Consider the following 22,826-nt stretch of genomic DNA (forward strand, 5'->3'; position numbering starts at 1 on the left):
CCCCACGAATCTGCCTTAGTCTATTCCATAATTTACGAATCAGGAACAGGGTTGGGTATATTTTCCCCAGCGCGCCCAATGAGCCATCCTCCAAACACCTGGCCATCGGTCGTCGGTCCGTCACCTCTTCCAATAGCTGTTGTACTGCACTGGATGACGCCCCTCGCGCCCAGCCCTTCAAATGCTCGCTCTGGGCCGCAAGGAAGTATATTTCCGGGTTGGGCAAAGCCAAACCACCATCTTCCTTGGGTCGTTGAAGCGTCTCCAAGCTAATACGTGGATATTGTCTACCCCATATCAAACTTCTAAAGAGGGCATTAATCTGCCTGAACTTCCCCCGAGGGATCCAAATTGGTGCGTTATGCATAACATAAAGAATTTTAGGCATAAGGACCATTTTAATAAGGTTTACCCTACCGACGACCGATAGATGTAGCTTATTCCAGGCGTCTACCTTTGCCTTGAGTACCCCCATAACAGGAGTCAAATTTCTTTGCAGAAACTCCGCCACCGGCACCGAAATCCATATTCCAAGATATTTAAATTGGGAAACCACCTTCAGCCTCTCATCCCCAACATCCTCACTCACATTCTCTCCTACGTCATCCACTCTAAAAAGAACCGTCTTATCCCAATTAATTGTTAGTCCCGACACAGTACCAAATCTCTCAACAATTTCAACGGCCCCTCTTAGTGAATTGTCTGGATCCTCCAGGAACAGCAAAACATCATCCGCATATAACGCTATTTTTTCCTCTACTTTGCCATACCTAAACCCAGGGACCCCATCCGACTGCCGAATCTTAGCAGCAAGAGGTTCTACAGCCAACGCGAACAGGAGGGGTGAGAGCGGGCATCCCTGCCTAGTACCCCTAGCCAGCCCTATAGGACGAGATAGCTCCCCATTTACTCTAATTCTGGCGGATGGTAATGAGTACAACAGCTGTATCCAGGCCACAAACTGCGGGCCAAACCCCATACATTCCAGCACCTGCCAGAGGTACCCCCATTCGACGCTGTCAAACGCCTTGTGTGCATCTAGCGATACAATCACTCTTCGACCACAGTTATCAGACTCTACCTGCAAATTTACATATAACCTCCGCAAATTGATCGCCGTTGATCTATCCGGCATAAAGCCAGATTGGTCCGAATGCACCAGACTCGCAATAACACTAGAGAGGCGGAGAGCCAACATCTTGGCCAGAAGCTTGACATCAATTGTTAGTAAAGAAATTGGGCGGTACGACTCCGGTTTCCCCAAGTCCTTATCCTCCTTTGGAATGACCACTATTATGGCCTCTCTCATAGAGGCTGGCAAGCGCCCACAGGACCTAGCTTCCTCCAATACCATTTTTAATCTAGGAATCAACACTTCTGCCAACCCTTTATAGATCTCAGCGGGTAGCCCATCGACCCCAGGCGCCTTCCCATTGGCCATAGACATCAATGCCCGACTCAATTCCTCCTCAGTGATAGGGGCCTCAAGGCTCTCCCTATCTGCCTCACTCAGTCTCGGCAAATCCAGACCTTCCAAGAAAGTCAGTGCATCCTCGACCGATTCACCAACCCGAGAGGAATACAAATCTGCATAGAAGTCCGCAAAGGCTCTCAAAATTTCAGGTGTTTCCGTTATTTTACCTCCACTAGCAGAATCCAAAGAGTGTATATATGAAGAACCTCTCTGAGCAGCAGCCACTACCGACAGCATATGTCCCACTGTTTCTCCCTCCTGATAGAACAATACCCTTTGGAAATCTCGTTTCCTCTCAGCTTTACCTAGCAGAATTTTTTCCAAATGATTTTGTGCGTTTTTCATTCTTCTCTCTGCCTCAGGGGTTCCCAGTGTGGCCATCCCATCCTCTGCTTCCTTCAACTCCTCAACTGCCGCTTTTTCTACCTCTCTCGTCCTCCGCTTACACCTACTAATGTCCCTAAACAGTAGTCCCCTCAGGTACGCCTTCATTGCATCCCAAATTGTAAGAGCGTCGGCGCTTCCATCATTTAAGAGAAAGAATTCCGCCACCTCCCGTCCTATACTTTCCAACTCAATACTCTGTAACCAATTAGGATGAATCTTCCATTCTCTCCCACTTAGCGAGCGAGCCCCCTCCAATCTAACCTCTACTTCAATTGGACTATGGTCCGACAAGGCCCTTGGCAGATATCTCACCTCCCCAACCAATGTGTCCAAAATCCTGTTACCCAGAGCCATATCAATCCTAGAGAGTGTGGCATGTGCCGGTGAATAACATGAGTACCCTCTCTCCCCCACATGTCTAACCCTCCAAAGATCAATCAAACCTATCTCCTGTATATAGGTGCCAAATGTTGTTATGTGTCCCTCCGACCTATTCTGAGTATTTTTATTTTTATCCCAATATTCATCACAGATGTTATTTAGATCTCCGATAATTATTAACGGTGTCGGTCCCCATTTTTCCACTCGCTCCATTACTTCTCTAATCTTCCTGCTAGAGTAGGGAGGCGGAATATACATCGCGGCAACACACAGCATCACTCCATACAATATACACCGTAATAGTATGTACTGCCCCTCCACATCCACATATACCTTCACCTCCTCATACTGAACTCCCGCTGGAACCAAGATTGAGACTCCTCTTGCATACGTGGAGAAGGTAGAATGATATCCCCTCTGGATCCATCGTCTATTCAAAACATCCACTTTTTCCCTTACCAAATGTGTCTCCAGCAAGCATATCATTGAGGCCCTTTGGTCTCTTGCATATTGCAAACACGCAGCACGTCTAGATTTCTCCCCTAGGCCTCTCACATTCCAGCACAAAATCTTAAAACGGGTCCCCATCACTTGGCTCATCTTCACTATAAGTATCATCAATTTTGAGCTCAGGCTGTCTAACTACCCTCCCCCCCCCCGCCCCTCCCAACTCCCCCTCCCACCCTTCCCCCCTCACATCTAACCATTCCACCTCTTTCCAAGAGTGGGGCATCATCGCCCATAGCGAACACTCCGTTTGGCATTACCATCCCAACCCTCCTCCCACCACTGTACATAACAGGATTTCAGACATTTTGAAAAATAACGTTCTCAAAACATTTTAACTTAGAATTATTTACACACGCAAGAAGCCTGCATACACTTAAAATATGTCGCAAACCCTTCCTCCCCCTTTCCCAGCAACCATTACACCATCCCTTTAACTTTAACTGGATATAATCCAGCTCCCTTCTTCCCCCCCCATACCCCTTGGCTTGTCAATCACATGACTCTTTTCCAACTGACAGATAAGTAAACAACTTCAGACTCTTCCCACAGTTTCAGTCTCCTTTTCCTTTAAGCTTTTTAGCATTAATATCAATCCACTGGGTAGCGTCCTCCGGCTTCTGGAAAAAATGAATTTTATCAAACGCCACCACCCTCAGTCTTGCTGGGAACATCATGGAATACTGCACACCCAATTCCCTCAGCCGTCTCTTGATACCCGTGAACATCATCCGTTGTTTCTGCACCCAGAGGCGTAGCTAGAGCTTTTGCCGCCCGGGGCTGTTCCCGAGTTTGGCGCCCCCCCCCCCCCCCCAGCTCAATACACACAAAGGTTACCAAAAATGGTTTTCCTGTTTTGTAGAACTTAAACTGGGCCTAATGGTGTCACCCCCACATGCCACACCTGTGACTTAATACCACCACACCATGACCAGGCCACATAGTGACCGAATAATACTACATACAAGGGACAAATACCACCGCACCATTTCCAGACCACATATTACCACCACATAGTGACTGAATACTACAATACTGATCAGTAATAAAAAAAAAAACCACAATACTATCACCATAAGTGCCAGTATTCACAGGAGATCTGTACTTAGTATGCAGTGTCTGTGTAGAGGTAATACAGAGATCACTGGTGACATTATACACAGGACCTCTATATAGTATACAGTGTATAGTGTCAGTGTATAGGTAACACTGACTCACCAGTGACGTCTCTAGGTGAAGTCCTTCATCTTTTATCCAGCACAGACCGCCATCATTCCTTCCAGCCAGGACTCGTTTCTGCAGGAAATAACACAGTTATCTCGAGCTCCGCTTGCAGAACACATTACTTAATTTTTCACAACTTCTACATTACACCACATGAAGAAAAAAAGGTGATATAGTGTCACTCTGCACAGTAACAGGACCGCCCCCCCATTTAAAACAGTATACTCAAAAAATAAAATAAATACATAACTGCAGTAACAATATCCCTTAATTATCCCCTATGGTAATAATATTCCCCACCCTGGCCCCGTTTATCTCATTCCTGGCTCCAGCCATATGTTGTCGTATCCTGCCCTCATGAGTATCCATTCTACCCCATATGATCTCCCCATCCTGCCCCACCAGCCTCCATCCTGCCCCATGATCCAATCCTGCCCCGTGTCTCCAATCATGCCCCGTATCTACATTCTGCCCATGCCTCAAGTCCTGCCCCCAGTGTGTCCAGCATATTACCCCCATGTTGTCCAGCAATCTGCCCCAGTGTGTCCAGCATATTACCCCCATGTTGTCCAGCAATCTGCCCCAATGTGTCCAGCATATTACCCCCAGTGTGTCCAGCAATCTGCCCCAGTATGTCCAGCATATTACCCCCAGTGTGTCCAGCAATCTGCCCTCAGTGTGTCCAGCAATCTGCCCCAGTGTCCAGCCTTTCCCCAGTGTGTCCAGCAGTCTGCCCCAGTGTGTCCAGTATATTACCCCCAGTGTGTCCAGCAATCTGCCCCAGTGTCCAGCATTGCCCCAGTGTGTCCAGAAGTCTGCCCCAGGGTCTCCAGCATTGCCTCAATGTGTCCAGAAATCTGCCCCAGGGTCTCCAGTATTGCCCCAGTGTGTCCAGCAATCTGCCCCAGGGTCTCCAGTATTGCCCCAGTGTGTCCAGCATTCTGCCCCATAGTCTCCTGTACTGCCCCAGTGTGTCCAGCATTCTGCCCCATGGTCTCCAGTATTGCCCCAGTGTGTCCAGCAATCTGCCCCATGGTCTCCTGTATTGCCCCAGTGTGTCCAGCATTCTGCCCCATGGTCTCCAGTATTGCCCCGGTGTGTCCAGCAATCTGCCCCATGGTCTCCAGTATTGCCCCAGTATGTCCAGAAGTCTGCCCCAGGGTCTCCAGCATTGCCTCAATGTGTCCTGAGATCTGCCCCATGGTCTCCAGTATTCAGAGTGTCCAGCATTCTGCCCCATGGTCTCCAGTATTGCCCCAGTGTGTCCAGCATTCTGCCCCATGGTCTCCAGTATTGCCCCAGTGTGTCCAGCAATCTGCCCCATAGTCTCCTGTATTGCCCCAGTGTGTCCAGCAATCTGCCACATGGTCTCCTGTATTGCCCCAGTGTGTCCAGCAATCTGCCCCATGGTCTCCTGTATTGCCCCAGTGTGTCCAGCAATCTGCCCCATAGTCTCCTGTATTGCCCCAGTGTGTCCAGCAATCTGCCCCATGGTCTCCAGTATTGCCCCAGTGTGTCCAGCATTGCCCCAGCCCCAGACAGTCAGAAATAAAGAAAAAAAAAAAAAAGTAAAATCCTCACCTCTCCCGTTCCCAGCGCAGGTCCGGTGCAGTCAGCGTCTCTCCGGCTCTGCGACGCTCAGGACAGAGAGGCAGAGCGGCGCGCACAGTAGTGACGTCATCGCGCCCTCTGCTCTGAGACGTCGCAGAGTCAGAGGAGGCTGCAGCTGCCGGCGCCGCAGGAACCAGGAGAGGTGAGTATAGAGCGGGGGGCGGGGGCGGGGGCGGGACCCGGGGGTGGGGGGAGCTGGCCCTGGTCGTGGCGGCGGACGGCGCCGCCCGAAGATTTAAAGGGGCGTCTTTTTTTTTTTTATTTTTTTTTTTTATCTTCTTCTGCAGCGCCGGCCGCCCCCAGCATTGTGCCGCCCGGGGCGGACCGCCCCCCCCCGCACCCACCTTCCTACGCCACTGTCTGCACCAGAGTAGAATAGTCTGGGTATATAGCAATCTTTTGGCCTTCAACTGTCAGATCCGTCATGTCTCTGGCCTTCCTCAGGATAATGTCTCTGTCTCTATAGTTTAGAATTTTGGCGAGCATGGTACGGGGATTCGCTCCAGGGACAGGTGGTTTCGGCGGGACCCTATGCGCTCTTTCTACCGCGAACACTTTTGTTAGCGCCATATCTCCAAATGTCTCTAACAGCCATTTTTCAATATATTCCGTTGGATTCCTCCCTTCAGCTTTTTCAGGGATGCCCACTATGCGAATATTATTTCTTCTGGACCTGTTCTCAAGGTCCTCATTTTTCGCAGCCAATTCAGCAATTGCTTGAGTGAACTTTTTCTCTGCTTTTTGCAGCTGCACTATATGGTCTTCTGCAGTGCTCACTCTCTCCTCTACCTCCCCCACACGTTTGTCAATCTTCTGCATGGCTGCGTTTATCTGGGCTGTGTCCCCCTTAACCTCCTGTATCTGTATGGTCAGAGATTGTTTACATGAAGAGACTAGCGCAAAAACGTCTCTTAGGGTAGGCTCAGCTTCTGGCGCCATTTCCTCGGGTCCCCCTTCTGCCACCGCCATTTTACTCTCCTTTCTCCCCTGTTGTACCTCATGTTCTCCTGCTGGGCTCTCCTCCTCCTCTTCGGTATCAGCTCCGGCTCCCTCCTCTGCGGCCTCCGCTCTCGCAAACTGCTGGAGCTTTGCCGCTACCTCCATACGCTTTCTGCATGCGGCGTTCTCCTTGTCTGCCTTTTCCCTCAAGTCGGCGCCATCTTGGATTGCGCCTGCATCCCCGGCTCCCGCGTCCTTCTGCCGTCTCCTGGTCATGTTCGTCGGTTCCAGCGCTACCGAACAGCACCGCCGGCCTCTCCAAGTCTCCCCGCAGCCAGTAAGCCCCCGCAGGGACCAAACAGCAGCGGCTCTGCAGGATTTTACAATATACAGCGGCGGGAGCTCACAGCCGCACGTCCGCTCACATGGACTCTCAGGCCACGCCCCCTACAAGAATATATCTACTATAATACTGCCCCTATGTACAAGAATATAACTACTATAATACTGCCCCTATGTACAAGAATATAACTACTATAATACTGCCCCTATGTACAAGAATATACCTACTATAATACTGCTCCTATCTACAAGAATATATCTACTATAATACTGCCCCTATGTACAAGAATATAACTACTATAATACTGCTCCTATGTACAGGAATATAACTACTATAATACTGCTCCTATCTACAAGAATATATCTACTATAATACTGCCCCTATGTACAAGAATATAACTACTATAATACTGCTCCTATGTACAGGAATATAACTACTATAATACTGCCCCTATGTACAAGAATATAACTACTATAATACTGCCACTATGTACAAGAATATAACTACTGTAATACTGCTCCTATGTACAAGAATATAACTACTATAATACTGCTCCTATCTACAAGAATATATCTACTATAATACTGCCCCTATGTACAAGAATATAACTACTATAATACTGCCCCTATGTACAAGAATATAACTACTATAATACTGCCCCTATGTACAAGAATATAACTACTATAATACTGCTCCTATGTACAAGAATATAACTACTATAATACTGCTCCTATGTACAAGAATATAACTACTATAATACTGCTCCCTATAGACAAGAATATAACTACTATAATACTGCTCCTATGTACAAGAATATAACTGCTATAATACTGCCCCTATGTACAAGAATGTAACTACTATAATACTGCCCCTATGTACAAGAATGTAACTACTATAATACTGCTCCTATGTACAAGAATATAACTACTATAATACTGCCCCTATGTACAAGAATATAACTACTATAATACTGCCCCTATGTACAAGAATATAACTACTATAATACTGCTCCTATGTACAAGAATATAACTACTATAATACTGCTCCTATGTACAGGAATATAACTACTATAATACTGCTCCTATCTACAAGAATATATCTACTATAATACTGCCCCTATGTACAAGAATATAACTACTATAATACTGCCACTATGTACAAGAATATAACTACTATAATACTGCTCCTATCTACAAGAATATATCTACTATAATACTGCCCCTATGTACAAGAATATAACTACTATAATACTGCTCCTATGTACAAGAATATAACTACTATAATACTGCTCCTATGTACAGGAATATAACTACTATAATACTGCTCCTATGTACAAGAATATAACTACTATAATACTGCTCCTATGTACAGGAATATAACTACTATAATACCTGGAGTCTGATTATGACCGTTCCCATCACAGGCAGCAGCCGCTCTGCATTATGGGTGACGTAGTTTTGTTCTCACCCTCCCGGCGCTTCGTATAATCAGTGACATAAACCTGTAATTTGGAGATGAAAGTTGATATAAATGGAGGACGGAATATTCTAATCTTAGCACAATTAGGATTTCTTTTTCTCTTTTATTTTTAACAAGCCTAATAAGCGCACCTGTCTGGATGTCTGTGCACATCTGCCTACACATTACCGAGAGAGGAATCTCCGCTCGCTGCCAAGTAAATCTACACAGAGAAGGGATTATTACTCCTGTAATTATCTATAGAATAATAACAATGTAACTGTTCAAGACCCGGGAGGTGGAAAGTCAGATTTTGTCCTTGGATACAATGTAACTATTTCAGCCACACATAGATGTAGTGTAGAACATCTGCTCTTTTTATTAACTAAAGGGGTCACTTACTTTGATCGATGGACCCCGTTTTCATATTTCTTTTCTTCTTTTCAACAAATAGTATCATTATAAGTATTATTTAAGATTATTGTACTTGTTTTTATTATGTATACTCCTACTCACATGTAAAGCGCCATGGAATAAATGGCGCCATAATAATAAATAATAATAATTATAAGTAGACTCTTAAAGGGACATCACCATCTTAAGAAATGCTGGTATCTCCCAGTGACTGCTGAAGGTGTAATATTTAGGACCCCCATGGACCTCGAGAATGCTCTTATTAATGGGTTTCAACAGCCCAAATAGGTCTAGATACCCCTTAGATAACCACATTTTCTGGATTTCTGCATATATTATTATTATACATTTTTTATAGCGCCATTTCTTCCATGGCATCTGTACAGATCACTGGTTTTTTTTTAAGGAGATAGAGAGCGTGTGGGGGTCGGGGGACTGGAGATGACTGACAGCTCTGCAGGAAAATCCGGAGAAAGGGTCTCACAGAGTTTACTGTCAGAATTATATGTTTGTGATGTTGGATATTCCTGCAATTTTTTTTTATTTTACAGATCGACATGAAGTCATCACTAAGGAAATTCTGGAGCTGAACCCGTGGGAGAACCAGTGGAACATCGTGTGCACCCGTGCCCCCATGCACGATTCCTACGACGTCTGTCTGGTTGCAAGACTGAACCCCCGAGACCTGATCCCACCTCCGCGGGACTTACTCGAGAGGTGACATATCCTAGAAATATGACCTCTGGGCAATTGCTTTCCTAATAGTTTTGGTGAAATAGAAGGTTCTCGGGGGTCCGGACTCCATAGTAACGGCGATTTCTATTGAGCATGGATTATTGCTGTGAAGACTTTTTTCAAGGGTCTGTTACCTATCGGAGAGTTCCTGGGTGCAATGCAACATGTGTAGCACCTCTTTATGTGGCATAGGGGGCTCAGGACCCCCTTAGGTGCCATTGTCCAAGTGCAACTTCCCGTATATCTCCACCTCTAAGTTCCCATCATGAACTTTTGCGGCGTTTTTGATGTTGCAGGTTTTCTGCGCCCAATATGTAGATTAGGTTACTTGCCTTTTTCCGAAAATACGCAGCGTAGAAAACTCATTGTGGGAACGCAGGCCAAAGCGGTGGTTGGTGCTGGATTACTCTCCTTACACTTCACAATGAAATCCTCTCTATTGAGCAATTATTGGTGTTAAGGTGGGCTTTCTCCCTGCGGTCTGTGGAATTGGGCCCTAAGGGGTTAACAGTCTCACGCCTGAGTCGGTCGTCCATCATTCATCTCGCATTCATTCATGGTTTCCCGCAGATGCAACAGAAGCGCCGGCGGCCTCCATCATGCGGTCATTGTGATTACAGCATTGTTTTCGGTCACTTTATAGAAAATGGAAACATCTGCTGGAATTTTCTAAGACTGTGGGACGATTGGGACGTCAAGTTCCCGCACTGCGCATCATCATCCAGATGTCAAATTCAGCTTGTTAAAGGGATTCCGTCACGTTACACGGAGCCTGATATGTGCGCAGCGTGGTGCGGAGCCGGAGGAGCAGAGCAGATTGATATATGGCTTGGTGGGGAAAGATTCAGTGCAACGGCCATTATATTCAATAAACCCCCCGGCCCTTTCTAGGCTTAGAGGTCCAGGAGGCGGTTCTTACAAATTGACTGCTGTCAATCACTGTAAAGGACCGCCCACTGGACTCCTATGTGCGGAAAGCACAGAGGTTTTATAGAATAAAGGGCAGTTATTGAGAATGTTTTCCCTTCCCAGTAAACTATACACCTTTCTCTTCAGTGTCTCCTGCTCTATACGCCGCCCACAGATCAGACATCATGGACAATGTGACCGGCTCCCTTTAAAGAGTATTTTATTAGATGATAATACTGTGACCTGTGTTTTGTACAAATCAAAGGCTTAACTTTTATTTCATGTTCATCTCCCGGCAGCCTGCTATACTGATTTCTTCTTCCTTTCTTTCTCTCTCACTGTTGAGAATACAGCGACTTCCTCTCTGCCTGATGAGGAGTCAATTGCCACTTCCAGTCTTACTATTAAAGAGGACACAGCTACTTCCTGTCTCAATGTTGAGGTGCAGATAGCTACTTCCTCTCTTACTAATGAGGTACAGTTAGCTACCTGCTGTTTAGAGAGCTGCTACATCTCTCAATGTTGAGGAGAAAAATTGATGAGGCACAGATGGTTGCTTCCTTGCTCCCTGAAGAGGCACAGATAAATACTTATTCTCTTACCACAGAGGAGCCGATAGCTACTTCCTCTCTACCAGACAAGGCGCAGAAAGCTACTGCATCTCTTACTATTGAGGAGATAGCCACATCCTGTTGAGAAGCAGATAACTACTTCTTGTTGAGAAGCATATAGCTACTTCCTGTTGTAAAGCATATAGCTACTTCCTGTTGTAAAGCAGATAGCTACTTCCTGTTGAGATCCAGAGAGCTACCGCCTCTCTGAGACAAGGCACAGGAAGCTACCGTATCTCTTACTATTGAGAAGATAGCCACTTATTGTTGAGGATTAGATAGCCACTTCCTGTTGAGGAGCAGACAGCTACTTCCTGTTGAGCAGATAGCTACTTCCTGTTGAGGATCAGATAGCCACTTCCTGTTGAGGAGCAGATAGCTACTTCCTCTCTTTCTGTTGAGGAGCAGATTGACACTTCACGTTGAGGAGCAGATAGCCACTTCCTGTTGAGGAGCAGATAGCTAGTTCCTTTTGAGCAGATAGACACTTCCTGTTGAGGAGCAGATAGACACTTCCTGTTGAGGAGCAGATAGCTACTTCCTGTTGAGCAGATAGACATTTCCTGTTGAGGAGCAGATAGCTACTTCCTCTCTCACTGCTGAACATAAAGCTACTTCCTCTCTTTCTGTTGAGAAGCAGATGGCCACTTCCTGTTGAGGAGCAGATAGCCACTTCCTGTTGAGAAGCAGATGGCCACTTCCTGTTGAGGAGCAGATAGCCACTTCCTGTTGAGGAGCAGACAGACACTTCCTGTTGAGAAGCAGATGGCCACTTCCTGTTGAGGAGCAGATAGCCACTTCCTGTTGAGGAGCAGACAGACACTTCCTGTTGAGGAGCAGACAGACACTTCCTGTTGAGGAGCAGATAGACACTTCCTGTTGAGGAGCAGATAGACACTTCCTGTTGAGGAGCAGATAGACACTTCCTGTAGAGGAGCAGACAGACACTTCCTGTTGAGGAGCAGATAGACACTTCCTGTTGAGGAGCAGATAGACACTTCCTGTTGAGGAGCAGACAGACACTTCCTGTTGAGGAGCAGACAGACACTTCCTGTTGAGGAGCAGATAGACACTTCCTGTAGAGGAGCAGACAGACACTTCCTGTTGAGGAGCAGATAGACACTTCCTGTTGAGGAGCAGATAGACACTTCCTGTTGAGGAGCAGACAGACACTTCCTGTTGAGGAGCAGACAGACACTTCCTGTTGAGGAGCAGATAGACACTTCCTGTTGAGGAGCAGATAGACACTTCCTGTTGAGGAGCAGATAGACACTTCCTGTTGAGGAGCAGATAGACACTTCCTCTCTCACTGCTGAACATAAAGCTACTTCCTCTCTTTCTGTTGAGAAGCAGATGGCCACTTTCTGTTTCATCCATTTACTTATTAAACAATACTTTCCACCGTTCCTTGTTTTTCAACTTCTTACAAAAAAAGAATCTTTGTCACCTTACAGACTATTAGGGTGAAGCCGCTGCTCTGTCAGACACATTTCACAAAGAAATCACCAACGCTAGAATGTTTTACATGGTACAAAGATGGACGCTATCAAGCTTGTGTCTACTCAGTAGAGGGACAGGTGAGGGTCACTGTGAGCAGCTGCCAGGAAGAACTAAGAGAGTGAAGAGAAATTAGTGACCGGGTGACGGAAGGAGAAGAATCATGAGAACCAATATGGCTGACAATGTGGTCATGTATTTTAAGTCAAGGAAACCACACTTGCGGCATCTTCTTTTCTATGAAAAACTCGTAACTTCTGTGATGTTTTATCAAAGCACGTTACCCGGCCTTCCTTACAAGTCCCATCATCCCCCTAAATACTAACCTGTGGGGCACTTAATCGCCATAGAGAGCCTGACAAATACTGTGATGCCCACAAGACTCCCAGGTGTGCGACTTCCTAATAGAGTGAAGCTTGGACTCGGAGAACCGTAACTTCAGTCATTGTGAACAAGGAGGGTCTTGACTTCAATGGGCACCTCGCTGCCTGTTCCTGAGTCTATTACAAGTCAGCAAAAATGGAAAATTTCTTCAGACAAAACTCAAAGCCGCCAATCAGATGAAAAATATACAGTGCCTTGCAAAAGTATTCACCCCCCTGGGACTTTTCAACCTTTTCACACATATCATGCTTAAAACATAAAGATACCAAATGTAAATTTTTGGTGAAGAATCAACAACAAGTGGAACACAATTGTGAAGTTGAACGAAATTTATTGGTTATTTTACATTTTTGTGGAAATTCAGAAACTGAAAAGTGGGGCGTGCAATATTATTCGTCCCCTTTACCTTAATACTTTGTTGCGCCTCCTTTTGCTGCGATTACAAGTCGCTTGGGATTTGTCTCTATCAGTTTTGTACATGGAGAGACTGAAATTCTCGCCCGTTCTTCCTTGGCAAACAGCTCAAGCTCAGTGAGGTTTGATGGAGATCGTTTGTGAACAGCAGTTTTCAGCTTTTTCCACAGATTCTCCATTGGATTGAGGTCTGGACTGTGACTTGGCCATTCTAACACCTGGATACATTTATTTATTTGTGAACCATTCCATTGTAGATTTTGCTTTATGTTTGGGATCATTGTCTTGTTGGAAGACAAATCTCCGTCCCAGCCTCAGGTCTTTTGCAGACTCCAACAGGTTTTCTCCAAGAATGGTCCTGTATTTGGCTCCATCCATCTTCCCATCAAATTTTAACCATCTTCCCTGTCCCTGCTGAAGAAAAGCAGGCCCAAACCATGATGCTGCCACCACCATGTTTGACAGTGGGATGGTGTGTTCAGGGTGATGAGCTGTGTTGCCTTTACGCCAAACATATCATTTGGCATTGTTGCCAAAAAGTTCGATTTTGGTTTCATCTGACCAGAGCACCTTCTTCCACATGTTTGGTGTCTCCCAGGTGGCTTGTTGCAAACTTTAAGCAACACTTTTTATGGATATCTTTGAGAAATGGCTTTCTTCTTGCCCCTCTTCCATACTGGCCAGATTTGTGCAGTGTATGACTGATTGTTGTCCTATGGACAGACTGTCCCACCTCAGCTGTAGATCTCTGCAGATCATCCAGAGTGATCATGGGCCTCTTGGCTGCATCTCTGATCAGTCTTCTCCTTGTTTGAGATGAAAGTTTAGAGGGACGGCCGGGTCTTGGTAGATTTGCAGTGGTATGATACTCCTTCCAATTCAATATGATCGCTTGCACAGTGCTGCTTGGGATGTTTAAAGTTTTGGAAATCATTTTGTATCCAAATCCAGTTTTAAACTTCTCCACAACAGTATCACGGACCGTCCTGTTGTGTTCCTTGGTCTTCATGATGCTCTCTGTGCTTCAAACAGAACCGAGACTATCACAGAGCAGGTGCATTTATACGGAGACTTGATTACACACAGGTGGATTATATTTATCATCATTGGGCATTTAGGACGACATTGGATCATTCAGAGATCCACAAAGAACTTCTGGAGTGAGTTTGCTGCACTGAGAGTAAAGGGGCAGAATAATATTGCACGCCCCACTTCTCAGTTTTTGAATTTCCACAAAAATTTAAAATAACCAATAAATTTCGTTCAACTTCACAATTGTGTTCCACTTGTTCATTCTTCGCCAAAAATTTACATTTGGTCTCTTTATGTTTGAAGCCTGATATGTGGGAAAAGGTTGGAAAGTTCCAGGGGGCCGAATACTTTCGCAAGGCACTGTATGTTGGGACTTGCTGCACAGCGCCAACTCCGGCTACAGGCTGTGCACGGTACTGCAGCTCAGCTCCCTTCAAGTCAATAGACATTTAATTGCGATCAGCTGCAATGCCAAATTCAACCTATAGGTAGGGGTGGCGCTGTTTTTGGAAGAAAGCAGATATTATCTATTCGCTTACATATATAGCGCCATCATATTCCACAGCGCTGTACAGACATCATCACTGTCCCCATTGGGGCTCACAAGTTACATTCCCTATCAGTAGGTCTTAGGAAAACCCTGAGTAAACCCACACAAACATGACTAATCCTGGACAGCGGCCGTGAGGCGTCCGCTCCGATGACTTCATGAAGAATCTGCAGTTTACTTCAGTCACTGAGATAAATAGAGGTGAATGGGCGAGAGGTGCCCAGACCGCCAACAGTATAGAAATCCATACACAGGGAGCGCCCCCTAGAGGCGGCCACACACTGAAATAGATAAATAAGAACAATCAGAGCAGCGCTGGCAGTCACTATACTGCGGTGTAATCCTCACGATCCACGGTATAAATCCTTATTTGATAACTCCATGAAAAAGGATGGCAGCTCTCCAAAACTACAAATGAAAAGAGCGAGGAATTTATTGGCCCAGAGCAATGTTTTAGTCCATAAGTTTCGGTCTTTTCTTTGGGAGGAAGGAAAACTTGGAAAAAATCCAAACCACTTGGGACTGAAACATTACCCTGGGCCAAGAAATTCCTCGCTTTTTACAATTGGAATTTTGGAGAGAAATCATCCTTTATTATCCTGTAGGAATAATGTACATGGATAGATAGATAGATAGATAGATAGATAGATAGATAGATAGATAGATAGATAGATTGATAGATAATAGATAAATAGATAAATAGATAGATAGATAGATAGATAGATAGATAGATAGATAATAAATAGATAGATAATAGATAGAGAATAGATAGATAGATAATAGATAGATAGATAATAAATAGATAGATAGATAGATAGATAGATAATAAATAGATAGATAGATAGATAGATGATAGATAGATAGATAATAGATAGAGAATAGATAGATAGATAATAGATAGATAGATGATAGATAATAGATAGATAGATGATAGATAGATAATAGATAGATAGATGATAGATAGATACATGATAGATAGATAAATAGATAGAGAATAGATAGATAGATAATAGATAGATAGATAGATGATAGATAGATAGATGATAGATAGATAAATAGATAGATAGATAGATAGATAGATAGATAGATAGGAGATAGATAGATAGGAGATAGATAGATAGATGATAGATAGATAATAAATAGATAGATAGATAATAGATAGATAGATGATAGATAGATAGATGATAGATAGATAAATAGATAGATAGATAGATAGGAGATAGATAGATAGGAGATAGATAGATAGATAATAGATAATAGATAGATAGATAGATAGATAGATAGATAGATAGATAGATAGATAGATAGATAGATAATAGATAGATAGATAGATGATAGGTAGATAGATAGATAGATAGATAGATAGATAGATAATGGATAGATAGATAATAGAGAGATAGATAGATAGATAGATAATGGATAGATAGATAATGGATAGATAGATGATAGATAGGAGATAGATAATAGATAGATAATAGATAGATAGATAATAGATAGATAGATAGATAGGAGATAGATAATAGATAGATAATAGATAGATAAATAGAGAATAGATAGATAGATAATAGATAGATAGATAGATAGATAGATAGATAGATAGATAGATAGATAGGAGATAGATAATAGATAGATAATAGATAGATAATAGATAGATAAATAGAGAATAGATAGATAGATAATAGATGGACATTTTGAAGTCTTGATATCGAGTTTCATGTGAGCGCTATAAATCCATATATAGAGAGCTCCCCCTGGTGGCAGATGCAGGCAGTAATCATTGTAATCAAATGTAATCATTTATCTATGGATGTGTTAAAGGGAACCTGTCACCCCCAAAATCGAAGATGAGCTAAGCCCACCAGCATCAGGGGCTTATCTACAGTATTCTGTAATGCATTCTGTAATGCTGTAGATAAGCCCCCGATGTATCCTGAAAGATGAGAAAAAGAGGTTAGATTATACTCACCCAGGGGCGGTCCCACTGCGGTCCGGTCCGATGGGCGTCGCGGTCCGGTTCGGGGCTTCCCGGCTCCGGCGCTGGCGTACTTTATCTCCCTGTTAAGGGCAGAGTAAGGTACTGCAGTGCGCAGATGCTGGGCCTCTCTGACCTTTCCCGGCGCCTGCGCACTGCAGTACTTTGTTCTGCCCACTATAACACTCACAACTAGAACTGAGAGTGGACCCTCTGGACCGTGGGCAGCCCTACCCCTGAGCGAGCGACCTAGGAAGAAACGACCCCTATACAGGGACCGTAAGGAGCAGGCCCAGAGGTCACTTACCCACAGTGGAAGTACCGAGAGGGACGGCTCCGGAAAGAAATGAAAAGGCACTGGAGAAACGTTGGCGGGAAGACGAACCAGGAGAAGACTCAGAAGACTGTGGGACAAAAACAAAAGGAAGGATTAAGGGTACAAGATAAAACGGAAACGGGAAGAAACAAGAGCAAAGGACGAATACGGGGAGAGCGAAGTCCAACGAGAGACAGCGACCTAGAGAACCTAACACGAGCAACTGAGGGGCCAGAAGCACAGAACAATGCTATGACAAACAGGCAATGAGGCACAGAGGAGGACGCCTAATATAGCAAAGACAAGGGTAGGGATTGGTTGAGGCTACACTGACCTTGAACCCAGAGGAACAGTATCAGGTGTGATGCGCCTGCGTCTGTTGTGGAAACTAGAGCGCCTGCGCAGGGTCAGTAGGCCTTCAGCAACAGAGGAGTCCGGAGAGGGGGCGGAGACAGCGAGACACCCGGACCCGGAAGTGAAACGCCGGGGACGCGCCGCTGCAGCGCCGGGAACAGAGCGGCGAGAGCGCGCCGCCGCACAGACAGGAACAAGACGGCGGGAGCGCGCAGCCGCACGAGCAGGAACCCCAGCCGGAGAAGAGGCACGGACGCGCCCGGGACCAGCACACAGCCTGCGGCGAGCAGCCGCAGCAGTAGCGGTAACACCCTCAACAGGGAGATAAAGTACGCCTGCGCCGGAGCGTGAATACAAGAAGAGGACGTCATCGTAAGAAGTTGGGAGGCTCCGGACCGGACCGCCCCTGGGTGAGTATAATCTAACCTCTTTTTCTTTCTCCTCTTTCAGGTAACATCGGGGGCTTATCTACAGCATTACAGAATGCATTACAGAATGCTGTAGATAAGCCCCTGATGCCGGTGGCCTTAGCTCACCTTCGATTTTGGGGGTGACAGGTTCCCTTTAAAGAAGAATTCTGAGATTTGTATCACAAATATAAAAACATTATGTTACTAGTCCTGAATTTGTTACCTAGTTAAATGATATGTGAACATTAACTCTTCATTTCCAGAGATCACCACAAATAATATCAACTCTCCAATCTCCCCCTTCCCCATTGGATATCATATTTGCTATTTTGTTATCTGATTCCAACCCAAGACCCCCATTGATTTATTTACTGTAGTCCTATAGACCACGGGGACAATAGTATTACTACTAGATATCACAGCTCCAGCATCAGTATTGATCTTGTAGTTGCAGAATATTTTGAATTTATATAAGATTTTACCAAAACTTTTATGATCAGTGAATATAGCTGTGCCGCCATCTAGTGGCCGCATGGCTTCTCTACAACAATCATTTCTCTCCATTCTGCATGTACGAGAACATTACATTTAGGCCAATGATCGGATATTATTATTATTATTATTATACATTTATATAGCACCATTTATTCCATGGCACTTTACATGTGAATCAGGAGAAAGCAAACACAAGGCCTCTCCTGGATCCAGTGCCGGCTCTCTATGTTCCTCCTCACTCCAGGCCTTATACGCCGGCTCAGGCAGAGGTGTCACCATTTTCAGTATATAGGTAATTGGCGTCCACATCACTACTGTGGATTGTTTTTGTGATTTCTAGATTCACTTGGTCACTTGACAACCACAGCTCAGCTGCATAGCTGGTGGAGAGCTATACTAATGGTCAGTTCTGCCTTGGATTTGTGACAAACAAAGCTCTGCTACATCTCTGGGTCAACTCTGCATGCTCCATTCGATATCAAGATGGGCTTAGAACTAAAGTCAAACCTGCCGTACTGCTGTTAGCTCTGCGTAGGAATCTGTGGCAAACTCAGCTCTGCTGTACCACTGGCAGCTCTGCAATTGACTCTGTGGCAAACTCAGCTCTGCTATATCAGATTTGACCCTGCTGTGCCGCTGGTTTTCTCCTCCGGTTGCCATTTTGCCACCACAACTGCCATTATCCTGCACGCACATCGACCTGCACTGTAAATTGCGTACACTTGTGTGGGCGGCCGCTATATGGCATCTGATATTTTTTAATATTTTGTGGTCCCAATGAGTTGCCTGAAGACCAAATGGAGTATACATGGGATACGGACCCCAAATACAGTCATGGAGACCCCAAATACAGTCATGGAGACCCCAAATACAGTCATGGAGACCCCAAATACAGCGCCGCACCCACAAACAGCAGCTTGCATGTGACTGCAAATCGTGCATCTCCCGCAATGTCGCTGATACACTGAGACAGAAGTGATTAATACCGACAGCCGCATCCGCCATCATCCCCAAGGTCCCGACCAGCTCCGGAGAATTCCTCCATATAGCTCTCGCTTATAATTAGCCTGAAGTTTCCACCGATCCCCTCCTCGGCCGTCGCTTCCATCTCCCTTCATCATTAACCAACGTTGAGGCAATTAATTGATGCTGTCATTCACCACAAAGCACAATTATACTACGGTGGATGCAGTCCTGTCAGGTGGAGCTCCATATCTGTAAAGACCAAGGATGAAATACTGACAGGTAGCAAGATCCTTGATCTGCTGGGAGCCCCCTCTAAAATAAAAGACAATTGCAATACCTGCTGATAGCCACTAGGGGGCACCTGCTGTATTCTGTATGTATTTATATTGCTTCCTCTGAGCTTAGTGACGGCTGCTGTTAATCTGTGCAGAGAGCTCCCCCTGGTGGTGCCTTACTGCAGACAGAATTCTTATTTTTAAAGGGGTTGTCCATAGTGGGAAAACCATTGTCAAATGCATTAAACGGGAACCTTCTGTTATCAAAAACAATAGAACCTTCATATCACATGATTGTGGCGGGACTTGCGCACACCCACAAAAAAAAAAAAGATTTGCAACAAACGACAACTGCTCCTAAAAAGGAGCAAATCAAGAATCAAGGTTCAGTGGTCAGAGCAGTCGCCGGCTGTTCGCTCACGGTATCTGTTTTCCATGGTTAGTCCTAGTTTCCTATGTCAATTGTGTGCAGTAAAGTATGGAGGACATCATGAAAGCTGTCGGTGACTGGTATAACACCGGGGGACGTGCTCTGGTCTCAGGGGTCATTCACACCTCTCATTGGAAATTCAGTTTATTGACAAAACAATGTAAATATTTGAACACAACTAATAGAACAAGGTTTCTCCAAAACCAGCACAAATGCCCTGGACTCTGCAGTATCACAAAAATCATAGCATCCTTGTGCTGGAGCTTCTTCACATCCCACCGAAGATTTGGGGTTCAAATCTGGCGACAGTGACAGCTACTCTGGAATGTTCCAGAACTTCTTCCAGAACCAAGGCTTGGTGCACTGTAAGGTACTGGGAGAATTGTCCTGTTGGAAAGTCCAATGACACCCAAAGCTTCAGCTCCTCATAGAAGACATGAAGTTGTCTCTTTCCTGACACTTGTCTGAATCACTGAGCCCCCTTCATGCTTCACTGTAGACATCACCGTGCCCCCGCCATGCTTCACTGTAGACATCACCGAGCCCCCGCCATGCTTCACTTTAGACATCACTGAGCCCCCACCATACTTCACTGTAGACATCACCGAGCCCCCACCATGCTTCACTTTAGACATCACTGAACCCCTGCCATGCTTCACTATAGAAATCACTGAGCCCCCTCCATGCTTCACTGTAGACATCACCGAGCTTCCGTCATGCTCCACTGTAGACATTGCAGAGCCCACATTATGCTTCACTTTAGACATCACCGAGTTCCCGCCATGCTTTGCTGCAGACATCACCGAGCCCCCGCCACGCATCACTGCAGACATCGCTGAGCCCTCATCATGCTTCACTGTAGGCATCACTTAGCCCCCTCCATACTTCACTGTAAATATCACTGAGCCCCACCATACTTCACTGTAAACATCACTGAGGTCCTTAACATACTTCACTGTAAGCATCACTGAGCCCCCACCATGCTTCACTGTAAACATCACTGAGCCCCTACCATGCTTCACTGTAAACATCATTGAGCCCCCACCATGCTTCACTGTAAACATCACTGAGCCCCCCAACAAGCTTCACTGTAAACATCACTGAGCCCCCACCATGCTTCACTGTAAACATCATTGAGCCCCCACCATGCTTCACTGTAGGCATCACTGAGCCCCCTCCACACTTCACTGTAAACATCACTGAGCCCCACCATGCTTCACTATAAACATCACTGAGCTCCCTAACATACTTCACTGTAAACATCATTGAGCCCCCACAATACTTCACTGTAAGCATCACTGAGCCCCCACCATGCTTCACTGTAAACATCAGTGAGCCCCTTAACATACTTCACTGTAAACATCATTGAGTCCCCACCAGGCTTCACTGTAAACATCATTGAGCCCCCACCATGCTTCACTGTAGACATCACTGAGCCCCCTCCATACTTCACTGTAAACATCGCTGAGCCCCCACCATGCTTCACTGTAAACATCATTGAGCCCCCACCATGCTTCACTGTAAACATCACTGAGCCCCCCAACAAGCTTCACTGTAAACATTACTGAGCCCCCACCATGCTTCACTGTAGGCATCACTGAGCCCCCTTCATACTTCACTGTAAACATCACTGAGCCCCCACCATGCTTCACTATAAACATCACTGAGCCCCCCAACAAGCTTCACTCTAAACATCACTGAGCGCCCACCATGCTTCACTGTAGGCATCCCTGAGCCCCCTCCATACTTCACTGTAAACATCATTGAGCCCCACCATGCTTCACCGTAAACATCACTGAGCCCCGTAACATGCTTCACTGTAAACATCACTGAGCCCCCACCATACTTCACTGTAAACATCACTGAGCCCCTACCATGTTTCACTGTAAACATCACTGAGCCCCCTAACATTTCACTGTAAACATCATTGAGCCCCTACCATGCTTCATTGTAAACATCGCTGAGCCCCCACCATGCTTCACTGTAAACATCACTGAGCCCCCACCATGCTTCACTGTAAACATCACTGATCCCCCACCATGCTTCACGGTAAACATCACTGAGCCCCCACCATGCTTCACTGTAAACATCACTGAGCCCCCACCATGCTTCACTGTAAACATCATTGAGCCCCCACCATGCTTCACTGTAGGCATCACTGAGCCCCCACCATTTTTCACTGTAAATATCGCTGAGCCCCCACCATGCTTCACTGTAAACATCACTGAGCCCCCACCATGCTTCACTGTAAACATCATTGAGCCCCCACCATGCTTCACTGTAGGCATCACTGAGCCCCCTCCATACTTCACTGTAAACATCACTGAGCCCCACTGTAAACATCATTGAGCCCCCATCATGCTTCACTGTAAACATCACTGAGCCCCCATCATGCTTCACTGTTATCACTGAGCCCCCTAACATACTTCACTGTAAACATCATTGAGCCCCCATCATGCTTCACTGTAAACATCACTGAGCCCTCACCATGCTTTACTGTAAACATCACTGAGCCCCCTAACATGCTTCACTGTAAACATCATCGAGCCCCCACCATACTTCACTGTAAACATCACTGAGCCCCCTCTGTACTTCACTGTAGGCATCACTGAGCCCCCACCATGCTTCACTGTAAACATCGCTGAGCCCCCCCCATGCTTCACTGTAAACATCACTGAGCCCCCACCATGCTTCACTGTAAACATCGCTGAGCCCCCACCATGCTTCACTGTAAACAT

At 45.6% G+C, this 22,826-nt stretch overlaps 1 protein-coding gene and 1 long non-coding RNA gene across 2 annotated transcripts in view; one reads left to right on the top strand and one right to left on the bottom strand.

Annotated features, from left to right (window-relative positions):
• Window positions 1–10,254, top strand: part of KBTBD12 (kelch repeat and BTB domain containing 12) — a 60,265-nt gene extending 50,011 nt beyond the window's left edge. The window contains exon 5 of the mRNA XM_069735905.1: window positions 9,290–10,254. Coding sequence (XP_069592006.1) covers window positions 9,290–9,459 — 170 coding nt within the window. The 3' untranslated portion in view covers window positions 9,460–10,254. The remainder of the gene's footprint in view (window positions 1–9,289) is intronic.
• LOC138647093 (uncharacterized) overlaps window positions 1–22,826 on the bottom strand; it is a 29,132-nt gene that overhangs the window by 4,543 nt on the left and 1,763 nt on the right. Inside the window, exon 2 of the long non-coding RNA XR_011314877.1 lies at window positions 8,258–8,367. This is a non-coding gene — a long non-coding RNA (uncharacterized lncRNA). The remainder of the gene's footprint in view (window positions 1–8,257; window positions 8,368–22,826) is intronic.

Source organism: Ranitomeya imitator, chromosome 8 (assembly GCF_032444005.1).
Source record: "Ranitomeya imitator isolate aRanImi1 chromosome 8, aRanImi1.pri, whole genome shotgun sequence".
Classification (NCBI taxonomy): domain Eukaryota; kingdom Metazoa; phylum Chordata; class Amphibia; order Anura; family Dendrobatidae; genus Ranitomeya; species Ranitomeya imitator.